Raw genomic sequence first — 27,372 nt, 5'->3', positions numbered from 1 at the left:
TCAACATTTTTAACTGTACTGAGTTGCTGTCATGTGACTGACAGATTAGATATTTGCATTAACAGGCAGTTGAACGGGTGTATATAACATAGTGGCCAGTGACTGCATGCATATGTACAGTTAGGTGGATAAATATTTGGACAGACAACTTGTTTCTAATTTTGGTTTTGTATATTACCACAATTAATTCTAAATGAGACTGCAAACTTTCAGACAACATGTGGTCAAAGCAGCTCTTCATGCAGGTGAAACAAGCCATCCTCAAGCTGCAAAAACAGAAAAAACACATCCGAGAAATTGCTACAATATCTACCGTCTGGTACATCATGAGAAAGACACAAAGCACTGGTGAACTGGGCAACGACAAAAGACCTGGACGTCCACGGAAGACAACAGTGCGGGATGATCGCAGAATCATTTTTATGGTTAAGAGAAACCCCTTCACAACAGCCAACCAAGTGACCAACACTCTCCAGGAAGTAGGCGTATCGATATCCAAGTCTACCATAAAGAGAGGACTGCATGAAAGTAAATACAGAGGGTGCACTGCAAGGTGCAAGCCACTCATAAGCCTCAAGAATAGAAAGACTAGATTGGACTTTGCTCAAAAACATCTAAAAAAGCCAGAACACATTTGGGAAAAAACATTCTTTGGACAGATGAAACCAAGATGAACCTTTACCAGAATGATGGCAAGAAAAAAATATGGAGAAGGGTGGAACAGCTTATGATCCAAAGCATACCACATCATCTGTAAAACATGGCGGAGGCAGTGTGATGGCTTGGGCGTGCATGGCTGCCATGGCACTGGGACACTAGTGTTTATCCATGATGTGACACAGGACAGAAGCAGCTGAATGAATTCTGAGGTGTTCAGAGACATACTGCCTGCTCAAATCCAGCTAAATGCAGTCACATTGATTGGGAGGCGTTTCATAATACAGAAGGACAATGACCCAAAACATACGGCCAAAGCAACCCAGAAGTTTATTAAGGCAAAGAAGTGGAATATTCTTGAATGGCCAAGTCAGTCACCTGATCTGAACCCAATTGAGCATGCATTTCACTTGTTGAAGACTAAACTTCGGACAGAAAGGCCCAAAAACAAACAGCAACCGAAAGCCGCTGCAGTAAAGGCCTGGCAGAGCATTAATAAGGAGGAAACCCAGCATCTGGTGATGTCCATGAGTTCAAGACTACATGCTGTCATTGCCAGCAAAGGGTTTTCAACCAAGTATTAGAAATGAACAAATTTATTTTCAGCTTCTTAATTTGTCCAATTACTTGAGCCTTGAAATGAAGTGATTGTGTTAAAAAAAGACTTTAGTTCCTCACATTTTTATACAATCTTTTTGTTCAACCAACTGAATTAAAACTGAAAGTCTGCAGTTCAACTGCATCCGAGTTGTTTCATTTAAAATTATTTGTGGTAATGTACAGAACAAAAATTAGAAAAAAGTTGTATCTGTCCAAATATTTATGGACCTAACTGTATATTATCAGGCCTTGTGGTGGTTGCATTGGTTTTCTTTCTCGGGTTGATTCCTTTTATTTGCTCCTGGCAGAACTACCCGTGTGACAATGATCACTCACCGATTTGTATTTATGTAAGACGCAGGGTTGTTACCCCAGGCTGCTCTTTTGCAGCTTTCCCACTCTCCAAACCCTCTTACTCACCCCAGCAAGACATTCTGTTGTATTTTACAGGACAGGAATATTGGAAATATCATCTGACTATTTAGAAAGTAAAAGGACATTGGGATTTTGGCAGGATACACAACTGGTAAGCTGCAATATAGGTCATACTTGTTCTAGGGTTCAAACATCTAATTTTCAAGCTTTTTTTCTGATGTATTAACACTTTGGAAATATGCTTTAGGTTTTTATTATTTTGTGCTTAGTCTTATCTTGGTGGATGGAAGTTTGTGATGGTGTTTACAAATGCTGCTCAGAGCTAAAGGCCCCTAGTCTCTTGCTGCCCACAGTGAAGATTGCGCTTGATTGATTTGTGTTACATCTTCAGCTCTCTCAAAGCAGACCAATCTTAAAATGATAACATAAAAGGACCACAATCATGCACAATATAGTATTCTAACTGTGGTAATAACCTATTATGATAGTGTTTGGCATATTTATTTCTCATTTCTTCCACATGCCAATTATGTAAATTCTTATCCACATTTATATGCAGAACAATAATAGGAGTGACTGGGGTTAGAACTGTGAATCACATAGCAATCATCAACATGTAGAATAATTTGATAGTAATTATCAAAAATTTTCAGAACCCCAGAATGAAAACCTACACACCAACTTCAACCCTCCTTTTTACACTGAGAAACAGTACAGTTATGTCCAGTGATGTCCTTAGGACCACCCAAAACAAGACCCCAATTTCCAGCCTATACCCCACCAAGTGTTCCTTGAAATAAATAAACAGGAATCCAGGGTTCAGGAAAAGACATTTAGGGTAAGTAATAGACAACTTAGTCCAATACTTTTACTCCAAAGAAAATTAAAGATGGTCATATACATAAAGCATTTGAAAAAAAGGGATGTAACACCAAACAGAGTAGCCCAGAAACTTACATAAAGTTAACTCTCAAAGACCCAGAGTGTGAATATTCAAGAATCAGAGTCCGGGAGAGAGGACAAGAAAAAAAGACAGGCTTTTGTAGGGCCAAGTGGTTTATAATAAAAAACTAAACTTTATTTGTGTTTTACAACCTAAAATCTAAACAAAGACCACCTATGCTAGTCCTAGCTCAATATAGGTGTACTATTCTACAGTCAAAGATCTGTTACATAAGGTTTCAACAATATTAATGTAGAATCATGGATGGATTTCACTGCCCGACATGTTTTGTTTTGCCCCGTGGGGCTTCCTCAGGGGATCAGGAGATTGTAATAGGATTGCTGAAACTTTAAACTCTGAGAGACAACCCCCATAAGCTGTCACATGGGAACATGCCACAATTGTGATCTTAAGAGTATCTCTTTTTCGGCTTTGGAACAGGTATCTCCTTACCCTAGAGGGGGTGATTTAGCTTATGGGGGTTGTCTCTCAGAGTTTAAAGTTTCAGCAATCCTATTATGATCTCCCGATCCCCTGAAGAAGCCCCACTGGGTGAAAGGCGTCGGGCAGGGAAATCCAGCCATGATTCGACATTATTATTGTTGAAACTTATTGTAACTGATCTTTGATGGTAGAATAGTACACCTATGTTGAGCTAGGACTAGCATAGGTGGTCTGTGTTTAGATTATAGGTTGTAAGACGCAAATATAGATTAGTTTTTTTTATTATAAACCACTTGGCCCTACAAAAGCCTGTCTTTTTTCTTCTCCTCTCTCATATACATAAAGCAGTTGGATATACAGGCCTGTTGATGAACAGAAGTCATATTAGGAGACTTGCCCTAGGTGAAGATGGCTGACAGATGACTATAATTGCCCCTGGCAAAAGTCTTTTTGTATGAACTGGTCAAAAATAACCTGATTAGGAGCCAATCATCTGATAACTAGGGCAAGTTTTAGGGGTGACAGCTGCAGTTGTATCTGTAAAGGTTCTCATTTATCTAGGTCATGGTATACCCAGTAGGATTTAGTCATATTCAGCTGGGTATGTTCTATCATTTTAAAGACATGAAGACATTTTGCCTCCCATCTAAGAAACCTGAAATTTAAAGCGGAACTAAACTAAAAATAATTAAAAAAAAAAAACTTTGTTTCCGCAGATCCCTCGATCGTGCTGGAGAAGTCCTCTATCAGGTCCCGTGCAGTCCTAGAATTCTCACTGCCATTTTTCCCCATCTTCTTCCTTCTGTCTATGTCACCCGATCTCGCACTGCGCAGGTGTGAGATCCGCATCTCTTTCCCCTCAATGTAAGAAAATGCCTTGAGATCGGGTACACGTAGAAGGAGCATTCAAAGGGTGTTGCAGTAAAGAGGAATAAAATGTTAACTTTATATATAAGGGTTGTGTACCCTTTTATGTAAAGTAAAAGTTTTAGTTTAGGTTAGCTTTAAGCAATTCCAATGAGTGCCGTAAACATACTCCAATTTAAAAACACATGGGTAACCACACCATAGAATAGGTCATTGTGCCAGATACTCATTAGAACACAGAAGATACCTGCCAAACAGCTTAGTTACAGAACAAGTCCAGTTAAATATGACCAACCACTCCTAGGTATAGGGGAGTTGTCATACAATATCTTAGAACCTCATGAAACAATCTATCCTCTTTATAGTTACAGTATACAGAGGTGCAGTATGTTTATCTTAATAGGCTGTGGAGTTATCCCCTTTCCAAAATACACGGAGACTCTAATTAAAACAAATTAAATGTAAAGCATAATATCCTTACCCTCTTATTTTTCACAGTTCAATTTGCTTGATTGCACAAAGTAGAGTGCACTTTACACAAAAATCAGATACAGCACAAGACAGACACAATACCTAAACATTTCTCCTGTTTATTTGTATGTTGTGTGTGTTACATTTTCAGCCTTGACACCCCTCCTCCCAGTGAGAATTTGTTCTAACCTGTGTAACATCATCAAACCATTGTTCACTGAGCTTTCTGATTGTCTTCATTAAAGCACATTCTACTGGGAAGCATTTGCCTGGACAAATATTTGGAAATAACCTATGAGGCCAGGTGTCCAGATCAAGAAGACATAAAAGGGCAAGGTAATAAATCTGAAATTATTCCATATAAAAAAAGATGATCAAGATCTACAAGGTGAAAAAGTTGCATAAATCCGGAGCATAAAAATAACTGTCACCTGAGACAGAACTCACTAATGAACATGAGACATAAATTATTGGGCTTCTTTGTTTAGTTTGGCTCATTTTCTAGCACTGCATTGTAATGCCATCATTCTTTGCACAGTGCTAGCTGAGAATGAAGCTTTAAAATTCCTCTTCTGAGTTTTTACATCTGGATTCTTTCAGCTGGAGGAGCCGCTCGATGGTTTCAGTGACTGTGCGCTCACCGTGCACCTTGTTATCTCGTGTGCGGATGTTTACTGTTCCGCTGGTCTTCTCTTTCTCTCCGATCACTGAAATATAAAAGAAACAGCTGTATTGGTGTAGAGGTGGCTACCCCTAGAGTGTCTTTGCTGCTAGTGCAAGAAAATCGTTCCCTAATTGAAATTCCTAGAAAGCCGGACAAGGCATCAACCTGTCGAGAAGCTTCAACAGGGCAAAGACAGCCAGATGGAACAGGTCATATGCTTTGCGCAGAACAGTTTGCATTAATTAAATTTTTTTTTTTTTAAAAAGCAACATAATACATTAAAGCTATGTAGATAACTTAAAGTGTACCTGTACGAATCCCTTTATTTACTATATTTTTTTTACTATGTTTTTTCCCAGGACTGTTGAACCCTGTGGATTTTTATTACCCAAATATCTGCTTTAGTCAAGAAGATGGAGGATGGTTGCTGTTTGTGGCCACCCACCACTGACAAGAACAACCAGAGTATCATTGTTTTCACAGCTGGATCCAGAGATGACTTTTCCTTTGATAGGTGGTTTCTTTAACCAACAATGATAAACCACTGTCTCCAGATTCTGGGGTACCAGGGCATTCTGTTTCACTTAAGTTCCAGTTTATTAAACTACATCTAAAAAACATTGTTCCATTTTTGTGGCTGCTGGTAACTGGAATGGTACACTTCCATTTAATTTCAAAAACTGCAGAAAGATGGAAACCAGTTTTTGTTTTGTCCAAAAACCCCCACAAAATTATCCTAACCCCGTGTAATTTATTCTGCATAAAGCAGAAACAAACACCATGAATAAGTAGGAGCCTACAAACCTGCAAGCCAGTGTATTCGCTGGTTCTAGTCACTGTAGCGCCAATCAGACACTCAAAAATGCTTTAGGTGAATCAATCACTTTGCTAATTCGGGGTTCTACTGAAATCAAAACCAACCCCAACATTCTAAAGAGTGGTTTAACCTTGGCTGGAATTCTTACACTATCCTTTTTAGATCTATAAAGTACTTGATTGGGGTTTATTTCAATAATTGCAGCATTCTGAAATAACTACATGATACAGTAACGTGATTTAAGTCTCATTATAGCAACAGGCATATGTCACCTTTATTAAAGGATAATGTCCATTCAGCTTTCCACGTATATTATATCTAGTTGATCATGGCATACAAAACATTAAATTCAGTTTATGATTGCAAATACAAAACTACTGAAATCCTAATAAATGGATAAAAAATGATTTCTCTCACCGAGAATGAAGTTATATTGTGCAAGCTGTGCATTCCGGATCTTCTTATTGAGAGTGGAACCTGGATCGAGATCTACGTCTGCCATAAGGCCAGCATGGTGGAACTGCTCCTTAACCTGTCATGAACAGAATAAAAAGCTCACAATGAGGAACAAAGTGGGCAGATGAAAGCCATATTGAAGATCAGGAGGATAATAAGCCAGGGGACTCCGACACATAATTATAAAGGCTAATACAAAGCGTGGGATCTGTCATGAGAAGCTGCGGTTTGGGCTGCACAACCCCCTGCTAGTTACCAGTAGAAGTTCATACTGCGTCGTTATAAGACAGCTCTGTTATTAGGAACAAATAAATCAGGCTTTACACAAGTCACATGCCATAATTTCAGCCATCAATGAAGTAGTTTGTCCAGGTCCAATGTGTTAAAAGAAGATTTAGGGCACTCACTTCTGTACTTATAACAAACCTTGTCCATGCAGGGTAAAGCAACATTGTACTTTAAAGCAGAACTCCAGCTTCTCCATTCCCTTCTCCCCATTGTTTGCCTCCAAACTAAAAAGCATTACAGCTGGCACACTCCCTGTCCTTGTGACAACCAATTCTTTTATTAGACCCCTCTGTGATTAAAGGGGTGTCAGTCACACTTGCTGCATTCTTGATGTTGCACACAAGCCCCATACAGTTAGTTCAATGGAAACCCTGCACATCCCCTGCGCAGACAAAATCCAGAATTTCTCTGCAGTTTTCAGTGTATTAAATGTGTTGTGCTGCTCTGTATATGTGATTGTAGTGTTTATCAATGCCTAGAACCGATCCAGTGTATTCCCTATTATATTAGGTGATAATGTGTGCTGTATGATCCAATCATAGGGAACTATGACTGGGGTCTTATGCTGTTCATGCTGTGATGGAGAATGTCAACTCATATACTATCATCTGTGGCTTCTGTTTTACTGTCTTGTGCTGTACACATTTGAAAAAAATAAGTATGATGTCACACATGTAAACTGAAGTTACTTCATCTTAACACAACAGAGACTGTAAACCGAGCTGTACATGTGTGACACAATGTACAATTACACAAAAAAGTTTGGACCGGCTGTAAGAAACATTTGTGACATCAGACACTTACAGTCCCATCTGTCATACCAAATCGTGCTTGTCAGCACTTATTAAAGGAACTTTTAGTTCAATAGAATAACTTTTGACTTGGAAACCGTATGCAGATTAGTTCTGTGTAGCTGCGTGCAACTTCTGGACAGAAGCCGGAGATAGCCAGGGAACTAGTATTTCAGAAGACATTGGCAATGACAAGACCTTGCTGGTAACTTTAAAGCCCAGTCTGGCATTTACTTTCAAAAAATCATAAATATACATTGGTTGCGGAAGAGAACGAGCCTGTGCCCACCCTCCCCCCATGGAAGCATTTTTCTTCCCTGCGGTTCCATTAGCCTGTGGGGGAGTTGATAGATGATGATGTTTAGGATGAATGATGATGATGATCAGGATGATAGGAAAGTAATAAAAGTCTTGTACATTTGATAAAAAGTATCCTCTGAGCACTGGATGTTCTGCATTTGTACTAAGTTCAGTATAGCTGTATTTAATTGCAACTTCACCAACCCCAGACGCCTACTGGTAAATGCTAGGTGTCCCCGAGGGTTATAGGCTGTCAACTGTCAGCTGCTGCCTGTGCAGGTTCTTTCTTTGCACAATCTTTTTTAAACATTTGCAAACGACACACGAGATAGAAGGGGTGGCAGTTTGGAGATATAGTAAATCAAGAACGGAAAAATCATTTTTAAGTTAAATGAATAAAGATGAAGCCTTGCAACAAGCAATATAACCTACAGGTATGTAAAGATTAAGCAAATCCTTTTCTTTAATTAAAATGCAACTTTTCCAATTACAAGAAAAGAGAAAAAAAATTGCTCTTTTGTGTACAACTAAAATAATATCTAGTTCAAGGCACAAAAATACAAAAAGAATATCTGCGGTGCCCTCTAGTGGTAATCTAAAAAAATTAACAAAAAATAATAAAATAAATCAGGTACAATGCAGTGTTAATAATAGGAGGAAATCAATGTTACAGTGGACCTGTCATAAGATACAGTTGACATCTGATGTGTCAGGAAAGTATTAATGCAAACCAGCAATGTTATGGAAAACTATGAAAATAAAATTGTCCTAAACTTATCATTAGGTTCTAAGAATTACAAAGAGTTAATAAACTGATTTTAGTTAGTGACCGACAGCAGGTATGCAGGTCAGGATTTCTAACTAACTTCTTTGTTCTGGGTTTGCAACTCACCAAGTAGCAAAGCAAGAGCGAGGGTGGCTAATGCAAAGGGTGCACCTTTCACAAATGGGTGCACTTTCCGCTTATTTTTAATGCTCCTTGTTTTCGGTATGCATTTTAATTTTTTTTCTTTGCAAAGGTTTTTTTTTTTTTTTTTTAATTTGAACTTTTCTTTGATGCTCAATTTTTAATTACTGTATTTCATTGGTCTGAAAATAATCCTTCTAGTAGAAATCTGCAGTTAGGTTAATTGCCACTCAAAATTGACCTTAGACTGTATTTCGGACATTTTACTACGGTAGGGACATTAGATTGTGAGCGTCTTTGAGGGGGAGTTAGTGACATGACTATGGACTTTGTAAAGCCCTGCCTAAAATATTGACACTATATAAATACTGTGTATCAATAACAATAATTAAAGAATGAGTGCAAGCAATCAAGGATGATATGACCCACAGAGTTGCACTAAAAATTTAGGCTTGCATTGATGGCAATTAAAAGTAGTATTCTGACCAATAATGAGTTAAAAATGAATATTTTATGACTGAGACTTTTCTTGCAGTACTTATTTTCTGCCTCAAGATGTCTTCAGTCTGATGGCCAGCAATAACCCCCCCCCCCCCATATCATAGGTCATCCGGGGCTCTTCCCAAAGTTTGTGACAGGGCAGTGAATGCAGAAATATATTAATATCCATCCATTGGTCCTTCCAGAATTCCACTGAAATGTCAACTTCCTGCACTTAACAGAAAATATTGTGCTTGTGCTGCACTGAAATCACTCTCAGCCCTGCCCGATTCATTTTAGAAGACTATAGAAAACCCACCCATGTTATGGAGATGAGGAAAGCTAGAATTGTTCTGTAGTGAAAACCAGAAGAAAATCAGCCTTTGGTGAAAACAATGCTCTTCCACTGAAATGATATGATGAGTAAGCAATGCCCCGGTTTCATAACTGCTTTCATCAACATTAATCCTCAAACTTTGCAATATAGACATACCCTCCTTAGCCACCCGGCACAGCATGCACAATACCGGGCACAGATAATTTAATAAATCTACATTTTCCCTAGGAAACCCTTCCTTTTGAACTGTATTAGCAGAACCCCGTGTGATTTATGTTTCCTGCGCCTGCTAAAGGCAGATAACATTGTACAACAGCTGCTTTCCCTACAGTGGTTGATGCAGCACAATACAAAAGCGGATAGATAACCTTAGATTTGCTGCTTATTAAACCTGCTCATGCTAAAAAAGACCAGATAGCTGCCTGTTCCCTGGAGACCACTGGCACTTTGTATCTTAGATGACATACATGTAGAATTACAGTAAATGATATACACAGAGAACTCATTAAACAACCTTGATGCTGCCGTGCCAAGGAAATGAGGAATAAAAGAAGGGAAAATTGCTGGAAATTACCTTTTGGGCGTACTCGTCACATGTCGGTCCTACAGGCACCACCATCACTTGCTGCGGAGAGAGCCACAGAGGCCTGTGGGAAGAGATCACACCAGATTACTGAGCCATGCCGAAGTAGAAATCAGAAAACAAACAACCGGGATTATTATGCTGAAGTGGCAGAGAGTAAGAAAACGATATACACATTAATGCATTGACTGCTGGAGCAACCCGCAACCAGAATGCCATTTGTAAATGCATTTAAATAAGGTCAAAGTATATTTAATAGATTATTTTCATGGGGATTGAACCAAAACGGGAGCCAAATTTAGTTGCAGATATATTTGACAGATCGGAACTTGACCATGTGGTGTAAAATAAGTGAGTCAGTGAAAAGCAATATATCAAACAGATTATGATTGGCAGTATGCATACATCAATTCAGATTCTTACCCACTGCTGGCATTTTAAAAAGAAAACATTTCCTGCTGTATTATGTATACAGAGCTCTATTTCATTCTGTCTTTTCTATTTGCCTGAAGTTCACCTTCATATAGATCAGCATTAACATTAGAATGAAGCTTGGGAATCTATTTTCCCTTTTGAAGTGCATGTATTGTTTAACAATATAAAGGATTTTCAAATTTCTGCTTTACAAATAAGAAGGATACATGAACAATAAACAATACATTTAGGGTTTTGTCGTTGTTTTAATATTATTTTGCCAAATTTGTTTGTCTTGGTATGGCTTTGATGGTACAAGGTTTCCTCTTGGATTTAAGAATGATAAAAATGGTCTTTTTTGGATCTATGAGTTAATTATCAAGAACCTTTGATTGAAGCAGTTAATAAAAATAATACTGGTTGGATTGTGATTGTTATTGCAGCAATTGTACTAGAAGGGATGGGGAGAATAGTGCACTGTGCTTTGTAGCTGCAACTAATGTAATGGTCAGTTGGTTGCTAAAAGAAGAAAACATAAATGAGAGAAATAACTAGCTGCTAAATGTCTTGCTTGGCATCAATACTTATTGAGCTACTGATGTGGAATATAATTGCATCTGCCTACCCGCTCTATGAATAGATGAAAATTACCCTATAATTGTAAAGGAAATACAGCCTCTGTACTGTTCTACGTTGTCCTAATATGTCACAAAGCCTCCAGAAAATCCTAAAGAATTGCTAACAAGGCTTAGAATACACCTGCACAAGACAATGCTCAGGGCTGGTGACAGATCAAGGTGGAGTTTGCAAGTATTCATGTTTGTTGCATAGAAGAATTGCGGTAAGGCAGGTTGTTGGTTGCAGAAGGGACAGATGGGAGTTACATCATTCTGGCTAATCAAGAGGATTAAAAAATGACAGCCCAGAAGAGGAGCAGAAGAAGATGGCGGCACTCACAATGGAACAAGGACAGGTGAGTATTTAAAAAAATTGAAAACAGACAGGTAGAATATCCAGCCTGGTTGCAATTTTTAAAAGCAAGAATTTAGTTCCGCTTTAAAGCAGATCTTTCACTCAAAGGAAAAACAGTTAACCTGGCCAGGGTTCCTTCCCTCTTGTAACATCCTCTACACTATGGCCCTGATTTATTAAAGCTCTCCAAGGGTGAGGGGGATACACTTTCATCAGTGAAGCTGGTTGATCCAACAAACCTGGAATGGATCCGGTCCAGGATTCAAAGCATTTGCTAGCAAAAAGCAAATGACATTGAAGAAATCCATTCCAGGTTTGCTTGATCACCTGGCTTCACTGGTGAAAGTGCATTCTCTCCAGCCTTGGAGAGCTTTAATAAATCAGGCCCTATGTCTTAAATGAAAAATCTGCCAGTTTTGGACAGGATTTGCAAGTGTTACAGACCCTTGTTGGGTCTTTAAACTTGTGTGTGTGCTTATTGCACAGGTATTCTATTAATAAATTAACTCTATTAACATTCTAATTAATAAAAAGAAGGATCCAGGTTACCAAAATATTTTCTGGACTTTATAGTTTAAATCTATAGTCTATATTACAATTACCATTTGCCTCCATAGTTCTCTGTCAGAATGGCAATCATGCGTTCCACAGATCCGAGAATAGCACGGTGAATGATAACCGGCCTCTTCTTATCATCACCATCAGGGCTGTGGAGATGAAACAAGTGAAGATATGAGAACACAGGAAATCCTTATGATTACACACGTTACCATTGACAAGCATTCCACCCACCTGACATAGGTCAAATTAAACCTAATGGGGAGCTGGAAATCCAACTGAATTGTGGCACATTGATGGTAACGGCCGATAGCATCTTTGATCTGGATATCAATCTAGTAGGCAAAACAAAAAGAATATCAAGATTTTCTTTTTTTCTAAACGATCAGATTAATAAAACCAATTATTGCAAAGGTTATAAAAACTTTTTTTCTACACATAGTTTGTAATTTGATTTTTATTTGAGGTGACCATAGGAGGGCCATGTAAATCTGACAAAACTTTTGTTTTAGAATATTTTTCAAATGTCTTATTAGCACCGAGCCCAGGAAGGAAGTCAGAATTACAGCCTGACAGGTATAGTATACTATATATACAAAGCAAATCAAAATGTCAGGCATTTGTAGTGATCTGAATAGATTCCTGAATCGATCTATTTTATTTAAGTTTGTAACTCTGTTGTGTGTCTACATTTGCACAAGGACTGTTCCAATCTAATCCTTTTCTATCAAGCTAAGGCCCCACAGGAGTCATTTTGTATGACTTTTTACAGCTGTAAATACAACGACGACAATACAAATATACCATACCTGTGCATTTTTTTATTTATCAGACTGATTGAGGGGGGCATTATGCACACCACTGTGCTCCTTGGGGAGCAACAAAATCACTTATTTACCTGAGGGTTGCTGCTTTTAATATGATTAAAATACATGAGTAAGTTTTTCCCCTAATTTCTTAAACGTTTTTGTCATGGAAACCAACCTTTGGTCCATAGAAAGCGCCATCGCCAGGATTCAACACCCACTTTTCTCCAAATTCATTTAAACTGTTTTCAAGTTGCTGAAAGAAAAGTTTTACATTCGTTTCTTACAATTTCTAACAAACTAAAACATTACAGTCTTTTTAAGATCAGCAGTATTGACATAATAGTAAGATACACAATATATAAAATGAGCCTTATGTTGCCATATATTGAAATAAGTCCAAGGGACTGACAAATTTCAGCTATAGAAAAAAACTGGAAGTTATAGAAAACATAGCTATTATCAATCAATATGGACTTCTAAATGTTTTTTTTCTTAATTGCTACAGTTTGGCCAAGACCTCTTTCTGTGCCCTATGTACACAAAGCCAGCTCCTTAAAGCTGCTTTTTGTCATATTTGGTGTGAAGGATCTTGTGTAGCTTATGGGATTGTTGTGTACACCTATGGGATAAACTGGAATGCCAATGGGACTAACGTCTTCTCATCCAATGCCTGTACAACACCTTACAAATGTTCCACTGGTTTATTGAACACAAAATCCTACAGACACCGCAGAATCTTGTGGAGGTTGTAAAAGCTGTAAAGACAACTCCATAATATGTAGATATATGATTAATTGACATCCAATTAAAACCCTGGGGGTAATGGTCAGGTGTCCACAATCTTTTGGCCATATAGTGTAATAAATTTTGGTGAAGTGACCCTTTAACATAGTTAGGTATAGTTAGCATAGGTAGTTCACCTAAAAGTCAATGTTTAACAGACACTCCACCACTTGTCTAGAATTCTGCTGGTAAATGAGACTGTTAAACACAACCTTCTTAATCCTTATGTGTACTTCTGTCTTACAGATCACCCATCATGAGCCTGAATCAATGAACAGCAATCAAATGGTCATAAAACACTAATGAGAGTCTAATGGGATGGATGTTGAGATTACAGGCACCATCATGGGGCCAAACAAAGATGCAGTATAAATATGACTAATGATAAACAGCTAATGAAATGGCTTTTAAACTACCTCTGTGTGATTGTTTTGATGTAGACATTTCATTTCAATTTTTTTTGCAGGGGAATCATTTAATACATTTTTGTTGTGATATGCATTCTAAATAGTGTTTTTTGTTGCATGGCATATCAGAATGTGTATTTTGGGTTATCCAATATAAATAACACTCATCCCGAATCCAAACTGTTCCTATAGCCAAAGCCCCAAACATCCCATTTTAAAGAGAACCTGTGGACTCATCATTAAGAGAAGTTAGTGCCTTCAGAGCAAAAATATGAAGGTTATTATTCCATTTTATGAAATTAGTGACGAGGTATGGCGTGGACGCAACAGGCCCTCCTTGCTTTGTGAGCCACCCCTATCTATTGACAAGTTATGGTATGTATATTGGTAAGGCTGTATACCCAACGGCAAAGGCATTGTCAGTTATGTTTGCTATTCGCATATTGGACTGTCTTCAATGTCAAGAATCCCAGGGAACTTTAAATGTAATCTGCTGATTCCTGCAGGTGGCTGGTCTATAGACCTGGGGTCACCATACTAGATAAAATAACCACACAGCTCAATTCAGACTTCAGGGATACTAATGGTTGATTTTAAAACTGACAATTTCATACATCAAACAAATCTAAACAACAGCCATGCGAATCTGACACCAAGTGTTGACTGCTACAAACCCACAGCTATGAAAAACCATTTTACAATAGTACTTCCTTTAAATGCTATGTATAGTGGTGGCAATGGGAGAGACAGTAGAATGGGAAGTATTTTGCTGTGTTTTTGGATGGGTCCTGTCCCTAAGGGTGCAACCCCTAATGTCAGGAAATTCACCAGCAGTTCAGGGGGTAACATGCTTTGGACTGCAGACCTGCATTGGAATGGGTGGAACAGAAGAATACACAGTAGTAGCAGATATACTAATTTCTTTATATCATTTTCAACTGTGTATTAAGCTATTTGATTAGAGATGTGCTTTAAAAGTTTGCATATTTTAAATGGGCAAAAAGCAATAGCACACAAACTGAAATGATTCCATTTTTTTTAATGAAAAAAAGTCAATATAAACGTGCAGACATTGAATTATGATCCTTTGCAGTAAATTAAAATACAGCGCCACCTACTGTCTGAATGTAAAGGAATGTTAGAAGAAGGTAAATATTAGTATTGTAAGTATGAATGAGAAATATCATCAGCCTCAAATAATCCATTGCACAGGAGCACTCATCATGCAATTTTTATGGTTTTCCCTGATTGGGCTCCAGGGAAGAAACTTGCACAGAGGAAATGGACAGATTGTGAACACACAGTCCACTGTTCTCCTATGACTATGTTTGGCTTTGTACCTATTTTCTTAAGTTGCATACACACGCTCATTGTTATTAGAAATTATATTTCATGATTGTTTCCAGAAACAACAGACTGAAAGATGAACAAACAAGTGCTGTAAATACAGTGCTGTTCTCAGTGCTGTAAATACAGTGCTGTTCTGATTCAGTACAGGGGTACTGAATCACAAAATCAAAATATGAATCCTTTGGCAGGTGCACAATTTTATATAATTTATTCAAAATTCCAAATGCACTCAGCTTTTTGAAAACTAATGACTTGCTAAACTTTAGGCAAGGAAAAATCCTAAAAATTTAGGGCATGAGCAACACTGAGTATGTACAAATTATACACGGTATTACCAGGCACCAGACCAATAAATGCTTGCTTTATGGCTTATAAAGGCGCTTTCAGCTACCCCATCATACCTTCTCAGCCTGATTCCAAACTTCAATGTCACCAAGAAACTTCTCTGGGCGGGTGGAAAGGTTTAATTTGAAGGTAAAACCAAAGACGGTGTAGACGGAACGCAGGAAATCCAGACAGCTCTTTATCTCTTCTTCAATCTGTAATTATAAATGTAAGCACAGATCATTGTCAATCCTCTAAATACTAATTATGGGCTTTCCTTCCCCCTGTGAGGAGATAATGTCATTGAATACAACAGAATAAAATCTGCAGATGTTATCTCATCATTAGGCTAAAAGATAGATTTAATTTACTTCTTAAAATTCTAAAACCAGTGTGTTACAAAACAGAGGGAACTCCAGTGGGGTGGGATGGTGTCACAAATTAAAATACAAGCCTGTGTATTTGCCTGCAATATGCATTTAGCAGTATTAGGATTGGGAAATTATTATTTTTTTTTTTTTAAGTGCAACTCCAAATTTATTATAGAAATTCTGTACCATTGACTGAACTTGTAGTCTGACAGTTATATAAGAGCATAGTACTTTCTAGATGACAGGGTCAGGAGTCCTAAATTCAGTTTTTCCTTGATCCATAATGCCTAGCATTAGTGTAAACATTTTAGGCACTGGAATTTCAACTTGAATTTAGATTTCAAAGGTTTAAATTAAAAAAAATAAATATCAAATAAAGTTTGACTTTCGGGTATTTATGGAATTTGGCTTCTGCCACATTCCTAACTGTCATATTGTTCTTCCATCCCTGGAGACTACAGAACACTCCCCTGCTATGTTATTAAGAAATTACAAGGTGAGGGAAATTTCCACAGTCCTCTCTCAGGGTGGCAATTCTAGACCACTTTCAATACAGTACAGTGGGTGAGTATTGTCAAAAGTGAAGAGTGTTACTCTTCTAGAAACTGGCAAACTGCAATATATTTAGGATGCAACACATTACTGTTACTTATTATTGTTTTGGGGTTAAAATACTTTTCAATTTCCCAAATACAAATAAAGTATTATTTGACTGATGAACAGGTGCACTCCCTTACAGGTTAAAAAAAAGGAGTACATGAATAAAAAAGTCATACCTGCTCCATGGCACAGAATATGTGGGCATCGTCCTGCTGGAAACGCCGGACTCGTGTCAGTCCTGTGAGGGCACCAGATAGTTCGTTGCGGTGAAGAACGCCAAAGTCTGCCATCCTAAGTGGCAGCTCCCTCCACGAACGAGGCCGGTGGTCAAACATCAAACTGAAACAGAAAAGAGGTTTTCTCCAATGATTGTTAATCCCTGGAAATCGTCATTCCTGGTTTGTGGCCAGGTGCTTATTGAAAAGCTACAGGCTTCTGAATCGGCAGTGACAATGCTGATAGCCATATGCCCTGCATTATAATTTCATCCCACCGTAGTGTAAGAAGGCATAGCCTATAAAAGTGTGACAACAGTGCTCTGAATTCCGGAGCAGTGAAATATCATTGTCGCACCATCACAGGAAGCTGCATTAAATGGACTGGCAGAATAAACAAGTGGGACTTTACAGGAGAGCAAAAGGGAAAATCTTTGAAGTGTTGCAGCATTTATATTTTTTTTTCCCAAAGGGAGGCTATAGTCCTACCCTGGAAGTATGCATTTACTGCTGTGTTTGTTAGGGAGATTTCCCATCTCTTCTTTTAGATTAGGGGGAGTATCACACCAACGTTTGCTTTATTACTGTAAGTGATTTATTCATTTTTAATTTGGTTTTAAGCTTAAAATACATGTTAACCTAGAAGAAATATCACAGTGAGCAGTAGTATTAAAAAATAATTGTGCATGTCATACCAGTGTCCAGGGCAATTCATAGGCTTCAGTGCAAAGGTCTCCTTCTCCACTTCAAACGAGAACATGTTTTCACTGTAATGTTGCCAGTGTCCGGATGTCTGCCACAGTTTGCTGTTATACACATTGGGGGTGACCACCTCCTGGAAGCCCCTCTTCCTATACTCTTGCTGTAAAATAAAAACATAAGAATATTGATCAGCAGCTGATCAGTGTTTTAGTATTTTATTTAAAAAAAAAACGCACAAAATCCAAAGTACAGATAACACCACTCACATAACATTCACCATGAAAATACAGGAAACCAGCAAAGTGTTATCTAGCAGTCCATAGCTGTAACCACTTATAGATAGCAGGCAGATTTTTGTAGATAGGGGAAACAGAAGGGCCTATAGAATTACTGCTCTCATTTGTCAGCTTGTATGGATAGCGAGTCACCCAGTGTGGGTGCCTCATAATAATGTCCATGTTTTGTTTTCCAATTCACGTAAAAAAAAATAGCCCTAGTGTCAATTAATAAATGCCAAATGTCACTTACTTTTTGTTTGCTATAAAATTAAAACTTGCTTGTAACTCTGAGCCAGCTATATTTTGAGAGGCAAGGTTCCCTTAGGACTAGTACAATGGCCGATTTTCACATCAGATCATTTTATCGATTATTTTAACGATACTATTAGAAAGCTTGAATACTGTACATGTGTATGATATGTTTCCAACTTCCAATCATTTTATTACAGATAGGAAAAACAATTGGACTGATCAGTTAAGCACAAAATTTAAAGCAGATCTGCTCATGTGTACCATGCCTTAGATTAACACCTGAAACTCATTAAAACATAGTTTTGGATTTGTTCCTTAGAATAGATTATGCAACATAATTCAGCCCTAAATTACTATCATTAGACAGGCTCACATTTTAAATGTTAAAAAGTCCCTTTAAAAAATCATTGCTTATGTTATGCAAGTCCATCTCACGGGGGAACTAATTATCAGACTTCAGGTGAGCTTTGGCCTCATCTCAGCACAACATTCATTAAAATGAACGTCAATGTTTGCCATTGACCGGCCTAAATACATAATGATGTGCATCAATGTGATATATGATGCACATTGACATCCAACAAAAAGGCATTATAACCCCCCAAATATAGCTAAAATTAATGCATCTAAATTGACCTACATTTTTATGCATTTTCATGGATATTAAAAAAAAAAAAAAAAAAAAAAGATCTGTTAAAAGGTCAAAAAAGTAAGCCTGAATAATTATAGTAGTTAGAGGTTTTAGCTGTATAGAAATTGGTGTTCTTTAAGGTATTTATATGATGAGCCAAACTGTAAAAGGCTCTAATGCAGCTTTTCTCAGCCTTATTACATGAGACAATCCTTTTAATACCGTTCAGGTCTTAGTCTTTATTGCAACAAATTATTCATTCTGATGGATTTATTCTGGCAATGATCTGTCATTTTCATGTGTGAACAGATATTGTCAGACAACGAATGAAAAAAAAGATTGCATATGCAATCAAAATTGCATCCTTGCTGCACATATCAAGGATTGTGCGTTTCAAATCACATTTGATATTTGTACAGTCATTAATGTGCCTCATTGGAGGCAAACGTTACTAAAAGTGGCACCTGCCAACAGATTGCATGATCCATTACAGTTTTTGCTTCCGTGGCAGTTGACAACAGGAAATTACACATTGCTTATAAATGAATGCTTAACAGTAGATATGTTCCTGTAGACTCTTTCATATTGCCCTTTGCGGATACTGAAAGATGTATAACAATGCACAAGTATCAGCAATTTTATCCTTGTATTATAGGGGATGTAAACAAATCAAGGAGCAGAATATTACTGAATTCGGGTTAAGCCTTACAACAGACTAGTTGTAATGAAAATTGTCCTTAACACTGTATAGCATACAAATTTGCCGGTTCAAATATGACCATGTGCTTTTTAAACACTCACCCTGATGAAGTGAATCAGCTGGTTATAAATGTACGCTCCCTTTGGCAGAAAGAAACAACTTCCAGGACTCAGCTCGTGAAAGAAAAACAGCTCCTGCTCCTGTATTCAAAGAAACAAAAGTGTGACTGTGTGGTCATAGTTCAGAAGGGTTTGCAACTGTATAGTACAGTGGTACCTTGGTCCACTTTGAAATAAGTCCAACTTGGTATAAGTACTGTTTTGACACGAAAAATTCTGCTTGGTATACAACCTTTGCTTGGTATACAACCTTTGTGCTAGAACTCAAAATGATTCATAACACTGCACACTACCCTTATTTACATCTCTCGAGACAAAGACAGGACTGCCCAGGAGCGTCAGTACGCCAGTGGCTACCATTCTGTGTACAGCCCCCACTATAACTCTCAGTAAATTACATAACATCTCCTCCTCCTCCCTTCTCAGCACCATCCTAGTAGGCACTCATCTATTCTCAGCAAGGTAAAGTGAGGGTTTCAATTGTTTTTTACAGCCCCATCATCCCCCATACATCATCATGTATATTATGCTAATAACAATAGGATTTTTTTTTTTCATGGGAACAGATTAATCATTTTTCTTTTATTTCTTATGGGAAAATTTGTTTGGTATAAGTCCAAGGAATTGGAACAAATTAAGGACCAAGGTACCACTGTACTTTGTACTTGTGATAGAAGCCTGGCTCACCTGCTGTATGCCTGGATGTCTGTATTTGGTTATACAATTATATCCAAATCCATAAAAGATTTGGCTGTCTTCCTATTAACTGTTTCCATAATCTGGAGTATGAACTCCTAAACCAGCTCTGTACTGTAGGGAAAGGCAACGGGTTTGCTTTAATGCCCCTTCCCCATCAGAACAAATGGATGACTTACTTCATGTAACAGTGTTTAGATTAGTGATTTAATGCATGTTGTACCAAGGTAGATCCATGGCTCCAACTTTATGAGATTGGGGGTATGTGCTACTGGGGTAAAGGACACAAAATGAAACCTGTCAAAATTCCCTATAGGGACAAAGCATTGGCTAACTCTTAAATTCTCTTTCACAAATAACTCCTAATACTCGGAATTTATAACAATCATTCTTTCGGCCTATTCACTTATGAGTTCTGCAGCATCCAATATTGGTGGTTGGACTATACACTTTCCACTTAAACAATGCGGTTTCTGTTTTGGGTTTATATTGGGATTTTATAAACATAAAAGGATGATGATGGAATATGAAATATTAATATAAGACAAATACTTTACTTATTATATTTAAACCTTAAATGTTTAGCAAATATGCTCCACTAAACAATTATAATAACCACTTCCCCAGCACAGTCTCTTTGAATACTAATTGTGTCCCCAATGGAAAAAAAATCACAGAATTTTACTTTAACCCCCCCCGCGGTAATCCCGAGCGTGACTTCTGGTGGATTTTCCATGCAAAAAGTGGTAATCCCGAGTTCCCGGGGTCGCTAAAAAGATTTAAAAAAAACACTTACCTTGCGTTGTCGTCCTCCGGCGTCCTGTTGGTCCCTGCAGGTGGTGGGGACACGTTTTCTCCCTCCGATCTCCAGCCAGCAAATTATACATGCTACTGTACAGTTATATTACATGTATCACTTTTTTATTATTATTTTTTTAACAGATTTTTGTGTTTTTTTAAAGTTTATTATTAAATTTAATAATTATTGGACATATTTTGGTGAGTTATGTCTAAGAATTATTATAGGCCTACAATGTAAATTTATAATAAAGGAAAATAAATTTCCATGCAAAAAAAGAAACACTTTTTGCATGGAAATACGGACAGAATTAGAATGCTAGTGGGGTTAAAGAACCTACCCTGCCAATCTTCCTGTGGTCTCTGTTCTTGGCTTCTTCCTGGAACTTTTCCCACTCTTTCAGCATTTTTGGATCAGGAAACGAAATACCATAAACTCTCTGAAGGGTTTCCATGTCAGCCTTTCCTTCCCAGTAGGTGGATGAGTTCTACAAACAACACCATGACAATAAATACAACTGGGTATAAAGACACTTAACAATAAGAACAATCAATAAGTGGGTACCCAAGATTTGTAACAGTTTTAAACCTTTATACCAATGTTTCACAAGGTTCTCAATTCAGCAAAATATTCTGGGCTAAAGTAACCAAACTTCTAATAAAACCACACACCAAGCATGTATATTTACCCAGCCATGATGCCTCACTGCCTCCCTGCCACCTGCTAACAGAGCTAAAGACAACAAAGCTTAGACAGGTGGTACAGTGCTCTTTTCCTCCTTCTGACATCCGCATCACTGTAGGTTACAGTAATGGCGGAACATTCAGCAGGAGGGACCAGTAAGAGCAGTGAAGGTCCCAGGAAATTGACACTGGAAGTGGAAAACTTCTATCATCGACAGATCAATAGAGTGTTTGGCATCAGGCATATACATCACCAGAGGTACGTTTTCCTTTTGCTTATTTGGTTTTGTAAGTCACTTTAAAATAGGAGTAAAAATCAGAAGTTTTTCTGCTGTTACAGATAATAAAAACGTTATACCTTATGTATCTTGAAAGCTTTAATCTTTCCAGTGTGTCTCACGTGGGGTCCTCTGCAAAGATCGATTAAGGGGCCACATCTGAGAATAAAAGAAAAACAGAAGTAAAAAATGGACTCTTACACCACCTAAAATAAAAAAAGTTTTATCTTTACAGAAAGTAAACAATTCCTAACAGAAATCTGGGGCTATCATTGCTGATGTGGACGTGGTCTGCGGCTCTGGCCGGTGCATCCCCCCAGCGGGGTCCATCTCCTGACCCTCCTCAAGGGTGCACTGGACCACCGCTTGGCGACTGCTGACAGAGTATTGAAGCAAGGGGGTCGACATGACAGCCAGGCAAATAGCTGCTCTAATCTCTGAAACAACAAATATCTCCTTTTCCCAGCGCAGTTTTCTGCTCCAAGATACTAAAAGAAGATTCTGAAAAACACATTACCAATGTTCTATACCAGTAATGTGTTTTTTTCTCTTTTGTCAGATAAAAATCATAATGATGAATATTATAAAAATAAATGCAAGAAGGTTTGTTTCAAGCAAAAGCAACCGTAGGCTTTTAGGTAAATGGTAAAAAAAAAAAAGCTTTTGTACTTTGTGATGGGTAACCAATATTCATCAATTAAATAGCTCAGCTCATAAGCACAAGTAATTCCTCGGTCACATCCCAATAGTATAACAACAAGTTGTGATGAGTAAAAAGATGGATTGTGTGGTGTAGATCTGGTTTCCTTTACTTCAATGGGACCCAAAAACAGGAACATTACACAACTGCATACCTGTATACTGTGGTGGTTGGAGTATCCACTTTCTCATTTAGGATTCTGCACTTGAACTTGTTGTACTTAAAAAACAAAGAATAAAAAATAGAAATAAAAAAATGTCATTGTTAAAACTTCCATAATAATAATATACATAGCTTTAAGGACTGCGAAAGTTATGAGAGAGAAACCAGTAAAAAAGTAATTCCTAGAAAGGGGAGGGGAGTAGAGCCAATGGGTAATTCCCAGCACTACTATTATGAAAGGCGATTGGACTATGGTGAAGATTTTCACTGCTTTCCCAATAATCTTTCCTAATGAGGGCAGTCAGCCAGAATTGTGCTGTTGCTGCCATGAGATGAACTCATAATTTGTCTATGGACAAGAGAGAGTGAAAACAGACTGTTGTTTCAGAATTCCTATGAAAATGTCAATTTTGTTGTCCTGTTGATCCAATGGTTTCAAGGTAATTGATACACAAAATGTATATGACTAACATATAAAGTAATAACATTAGAATGTTGAGCCAGTGAATGTTAACTAAACTTTACTTTAATGGGGTTTTATTAAATGTTTTGCCTGGATTGAATCCTCAGAAAAAAATGTATATATACCCCATAGGGTTATTGTTTACTATTTGTATTCAATTTATTTTTTCGTCTGTTTGAAATCTATGGACAAATGTTTTTTTTTTTTTTTGACTCATTTATGACCCAGAGCAAATATGCAAAAAAGCATTGCTGACATGACTGATCTCTAATAAAAGGAAAGTTTACATTTCTTCCCCACCCTTTAAAATACACAGAACCGCCTTACCATGATTAGATGAAGCAGCCTATCCCTATGCAGATGTCCTTGTTTGCAGATGTAATTTGTAAACTAGATCCTATACAGAATGCAGCTACTCGTTAGCACAAGACCTTTAAACCTATACCATGTTATTGAACCAGAGATCTGCAGAAGCAGATATTCCCCATTTATATCCACTAAATAAGGGGTTTAACCAGCATAGATATTCCAATTGGGCACATACAATTCTACTGCACCGAGAAAGATGACACGGCCAAATCTGACAAAACTTGATTCACAAACCAGTTCCCTGATGCCCAGCCCTGACAGGTGCACTAATTATTTTTAATAAGATTTAGGTGACAACACAATATGTAGCGCTGTATAATAACCTGGGTCTGGTGATTTTAAACCTGCTTACATAACACATACAAAATAAGGAAAATCAAAATAAAGAAAAACAAACAAGGAAAAGAGGAAGACCACCCTGTCCTATGGAGCTTACTATACAATAGGAAGGGGGAAAAGAATGGTGGCTGATTAGTGTTACATAAAAGAGAAGGGAAGTTGGGTAAGTAGGCGTAAAGAGGTGGGGGTTTGACAGCTTGTTAATTTGTGTCAAAGTCCTGAAGCTGTGAGTGGGAAGAGGTTATAAGAAGCCATTAGTGAGTCACTGAGGGAGAGGGTAGTTAGATGTGTTTTATCTTTCAGATTGGAACTGTGAATGGACAGGCAAAGTGTAGTGAATTAATGGCAAAGCACAATTGCTTGAATGTGATTCCTGTCCTGCAACATCTAATACAACACTAAGAACACCAAATTGCCTGAGAACTCCAGTGGTACCTTAAACATCTCCAAAAGTGTTTCTTTTGAGATTTCCAACCTCTCAAATGGCTGTTTTTCCTTCATGATCTTTTTACACAGGTTTTCCAAGCTGTTGAAGTCGTTGCTGGACACTCCCCTGAATGAAAACAGGATAAGATGGTAAAGCAGCAGCAGAAATAACAAACATATGGTTGCATATAGAAAAGATGACATCTCCATCAAGAAAACATCTCCATCTATGACAGTCACTTTGCAAGGATGTTATACATATGTAACAAAAACCCCAATATAAAGACTACACTTAGTCCTGTTGTGAGGTTATATTGCATGGACTCAGTAGAAGTGAAATCTATATGCTTGGTGTTACATGCAGTTTTCCTACAGGGTGCATTCTGATTGGATCTTGTTACTGCTCTGGCCTGTCTGCATGCAGCAGTAACAGGATCCATTCAGAATCAAAAAACAGAGTACAACACAAGCTCATTGCTATGAACACTACAAGAGGGGATTGAAGTAAGATAAAATTGATTGAGAATCATGGATAGTGAGGTGAACCACAGTATTGCCATTATTAAAGATAATTATAGAAAGGATAAGTAAAACAGAAAACGGCTTTAAATTATAGTTGCTACACTTCTGTCCCTGCCTGATCTCATCTGTATAGATGGGGCTATATGTGCCAGAGGAACCAGATATTTCTGTCTCCTCCTTTTCATGAAGAAGCAGATTTATTCCATGAAACGCGTTGAAATCAGCAAGGTTTTCCCCCATATATGCGGGCAACCTAGACAGGAGTATTTAGGTATATCTATCGCACATTTTATATGATTTAACGTTTATTTTTTTAATGTTGTTCTAATAAAGATTTGTTTTGATAAGCTACAAGTTCAATTTGATTATGGTTGGCCTCCAAAGTCCCAGATATCGAGGGTGGGTCTTTCACTATTTATATGGTTGTTACTTATATACTTTAACAAAAATTGTAACGGGCAACATTTGGTGGCGTGTTCAGCAACAAATCAAGCAATCTTCTACACACAAGTATATCTTGTTTGAGTCTGTTTTGTCTAGGGACAAACAGGCTTTCACTTATTATAAGTGAAAGTACAAACAGCTTTGTCCTGCAACACTTTGCATGTTTATTTTTAATTTTGAACATTCAGGAGAGAGTTGGACACATCTACAGGTAGGTAGAAACAAAGAAAAAAAAAAGAGTAGATAAAATAAACTTTCAGGGCAATTGCATTCTTTAATTATACAGGTAGTTGCTTTATACAACATTCATTAGATTTCATCAGGGACTTATTATTATTATTATTATTATTATTAATAAACAGGATTTATATACCGCCAAAACATATTATGCAGCGCTGTACATCAAATGTTCATAAAGCCCTAATAAAAAAAAGAAGGAAATACTTTTAATAATCTAGACCACCAATGATTCAAGCAACCTCAGAAAATAAACTCTCAGCCTTTCAGATTAAATTTGGACAATTGACAGCTTTATTTGCAGCAGTCAGCTGGCTTAAGCCATTTTACTAAATTGTGCAATCATTTGTGTACCGATTACAGGTTTCTGTTTGGGAAAGAATCACTGTCAGTGTATCTAAAAATGTTTGTGGACACTGAGGACAAGCTTTAGCACTGTCTGAGCTGTAAAATACTTGCCTGTCAGACCGGTTCTACATCTGGGCAAAGTAGGAGGTACTGAAAGCTGCTGCAATGCTGAAACCTCTGGGAGCCTGCATCTCATACACGTCAGCAGCTTTAAGTCTTAGAGTATTTAGGATGCTGACACATGTAAGGGAGAAGTCATGTGTAGTGTAGAAAAGTGAAATGGCCTGGTCAGAAATGTGTTTTTATCTGAAATCTTTACTCTAAAATAGATAAGGTGCAGCCACTCTGCAGTTAAGCCTTGCTCCCACCCTCTGCTAGTCAGACTTAATTTCCTTTCTAAAAGAATTCCTGCATCATTTAGTCCTTTTCCTCGCCTCGTCACTCTCTTTTGTCCATCCCTTTCATTATTAAGATTTAAGTTATTTCGGGCACCCTGCTGGTCTCTACCACCAGCCATAATGTGCCTGCACTGAAAAGATTTAGAGATGATGTAATGGGTTCTAAACCCAATCAGTGTTTAACCCACAATTTTTTTTTTAAGCTGGGTGGCAGGCTTTGTATCGTGACCCAAATCTTCAGTAACCACCCAGTGGTTACTGAAAAGTGCCGTGCTCCCAGCTAAAAGGGGCTAGGGAAAACACCACCAATAAATTTTTTTCAGTAATTTCGCATTTTTAAGGAAAGAATGAGGAGCCATGGAAGGCAAAATGTTAACAGATTTAACTTTAGCTTTACCATTTGATGACTGCTGATAATTTCAAACAGAGCACTGGCTCCAGAACAGAAAACTCCTGTCCATTGTGATTAAAATGACTGCAGTAAGCTTTCTGCTTGAGAGATGGAATAGCTTACATCAAAGACGTTTCACCCAGGTATACACCCTATCATTTTAACAAGGCTGAAAACAATCTTAAATCCTTTAGGCAGGATAAAAAAGGTGAAATCTGCTGTCAGACAAAAGCTAAAGTTAGATGGTAAAGGACAAATGAAATAAATAATAATAAGCTGTTCCTAGGTCAATAAAAAATAAAAAGTTATGATGATCTTACCCCTCTTCCAGAAACATGTCATAATAAAATCCACTTTCTATAGGAGGGCCATAGCATAAGCATCCACCATACACTCGTTCCATAGCTTCTCCCATAATGTGTGCACTGGAATGCCAGTATACCTGTTCAATGAAAAACGCTTGTTACGTGAAAAAAGAGGTATATGTCATAGTGAGATGGTTTAAAAGTAAAACACATTTTTTGTCCCATTCTTTTTAGCTAACAGGTACAGCTGTTTCATGTCATTATTTATTTTACAAATGAATATTTACTACACTATACTAAAGCTGCGTACACACTTTCAATTTTTGTCGTTGGAAAGGATCTTTCAT

At 37.7% G+C, this 27,372-nt stretch overlaps 1 protein-coding gene across 1 annotated transcript in view; it reads right to left on the bottom strand.

Annotated features, from left to right (window-relative positions):
- Positions 1 to 4,462: 4,462 nt before the first annotated feature.
- TARS1 (threonyl-tRNA synthetase 1) overlaps positions 4,463 to 27,372 on the bottom strand; it is a gene marked incomplete in the record, with an annotated part of 30,154 nt that continues 7,244 nt past the window's right edge. Inside the window, 15 exon segments of the mRNA XM_072416568.1 lie at positions 4,463 to 5,064; positions 6,256 to 6,370; positions 9,972 to 10,044; positions 11,969 to 12,073; positions 12,159 to 12,259; positions 12,909 to 12,986; positions 15,675 to 15,812; positions 16,745 to 16,907; positions 17,479 to 17,645; positions 19,448 to 19,546; positions 21,301 to 21,447; positions 22,002 to 22,080; positions 22,776 to 22,840; positions 24,390 to 24,507; positions 27,041 to 27,162. Of these exon segments, the coding sequence (XP_072272669.1) occupies positions 4,916 to 5,064; positions 6,256 to 6,370; positions 9,972 to 10,044; positions 11,969 to 12,073; positions 12,159 to 12,259; positions 12,909 to 12,986; positions 15,675 to 15,812; positions 16,745 to 16,907; positions 17,479 to 17,645; positions 19,448 to 19,546; positions 21,301 to 21,447; positions 22,002 to 22,080; positions 22,776 to 22,840; positions 24,390 to 24,507; positions 27,041 to 27,162 (1,719 nt within the window).

Source organism: Pyxicephalus adspersus, chromosome 6 (assembly GCF_032062135.1).
Source record: "Pyxicephalus adspersus chromosome 6, UCB_Pads_2.0, whole genome shotgun sequence".
NCBI classification, from domain to species: domain Eukaryota; kingdom Metazoa; phylum Chordata; class Amphibia; order Anura; family Pyxicephalidae; genus Pyxicephalus; species Pyxicephalus adspersus.
The sequence above is the reverse complement of the archived record's forward strand: the minus strand, read 5'-3'. Positions and strand labels throughout refer to the sequence as shown.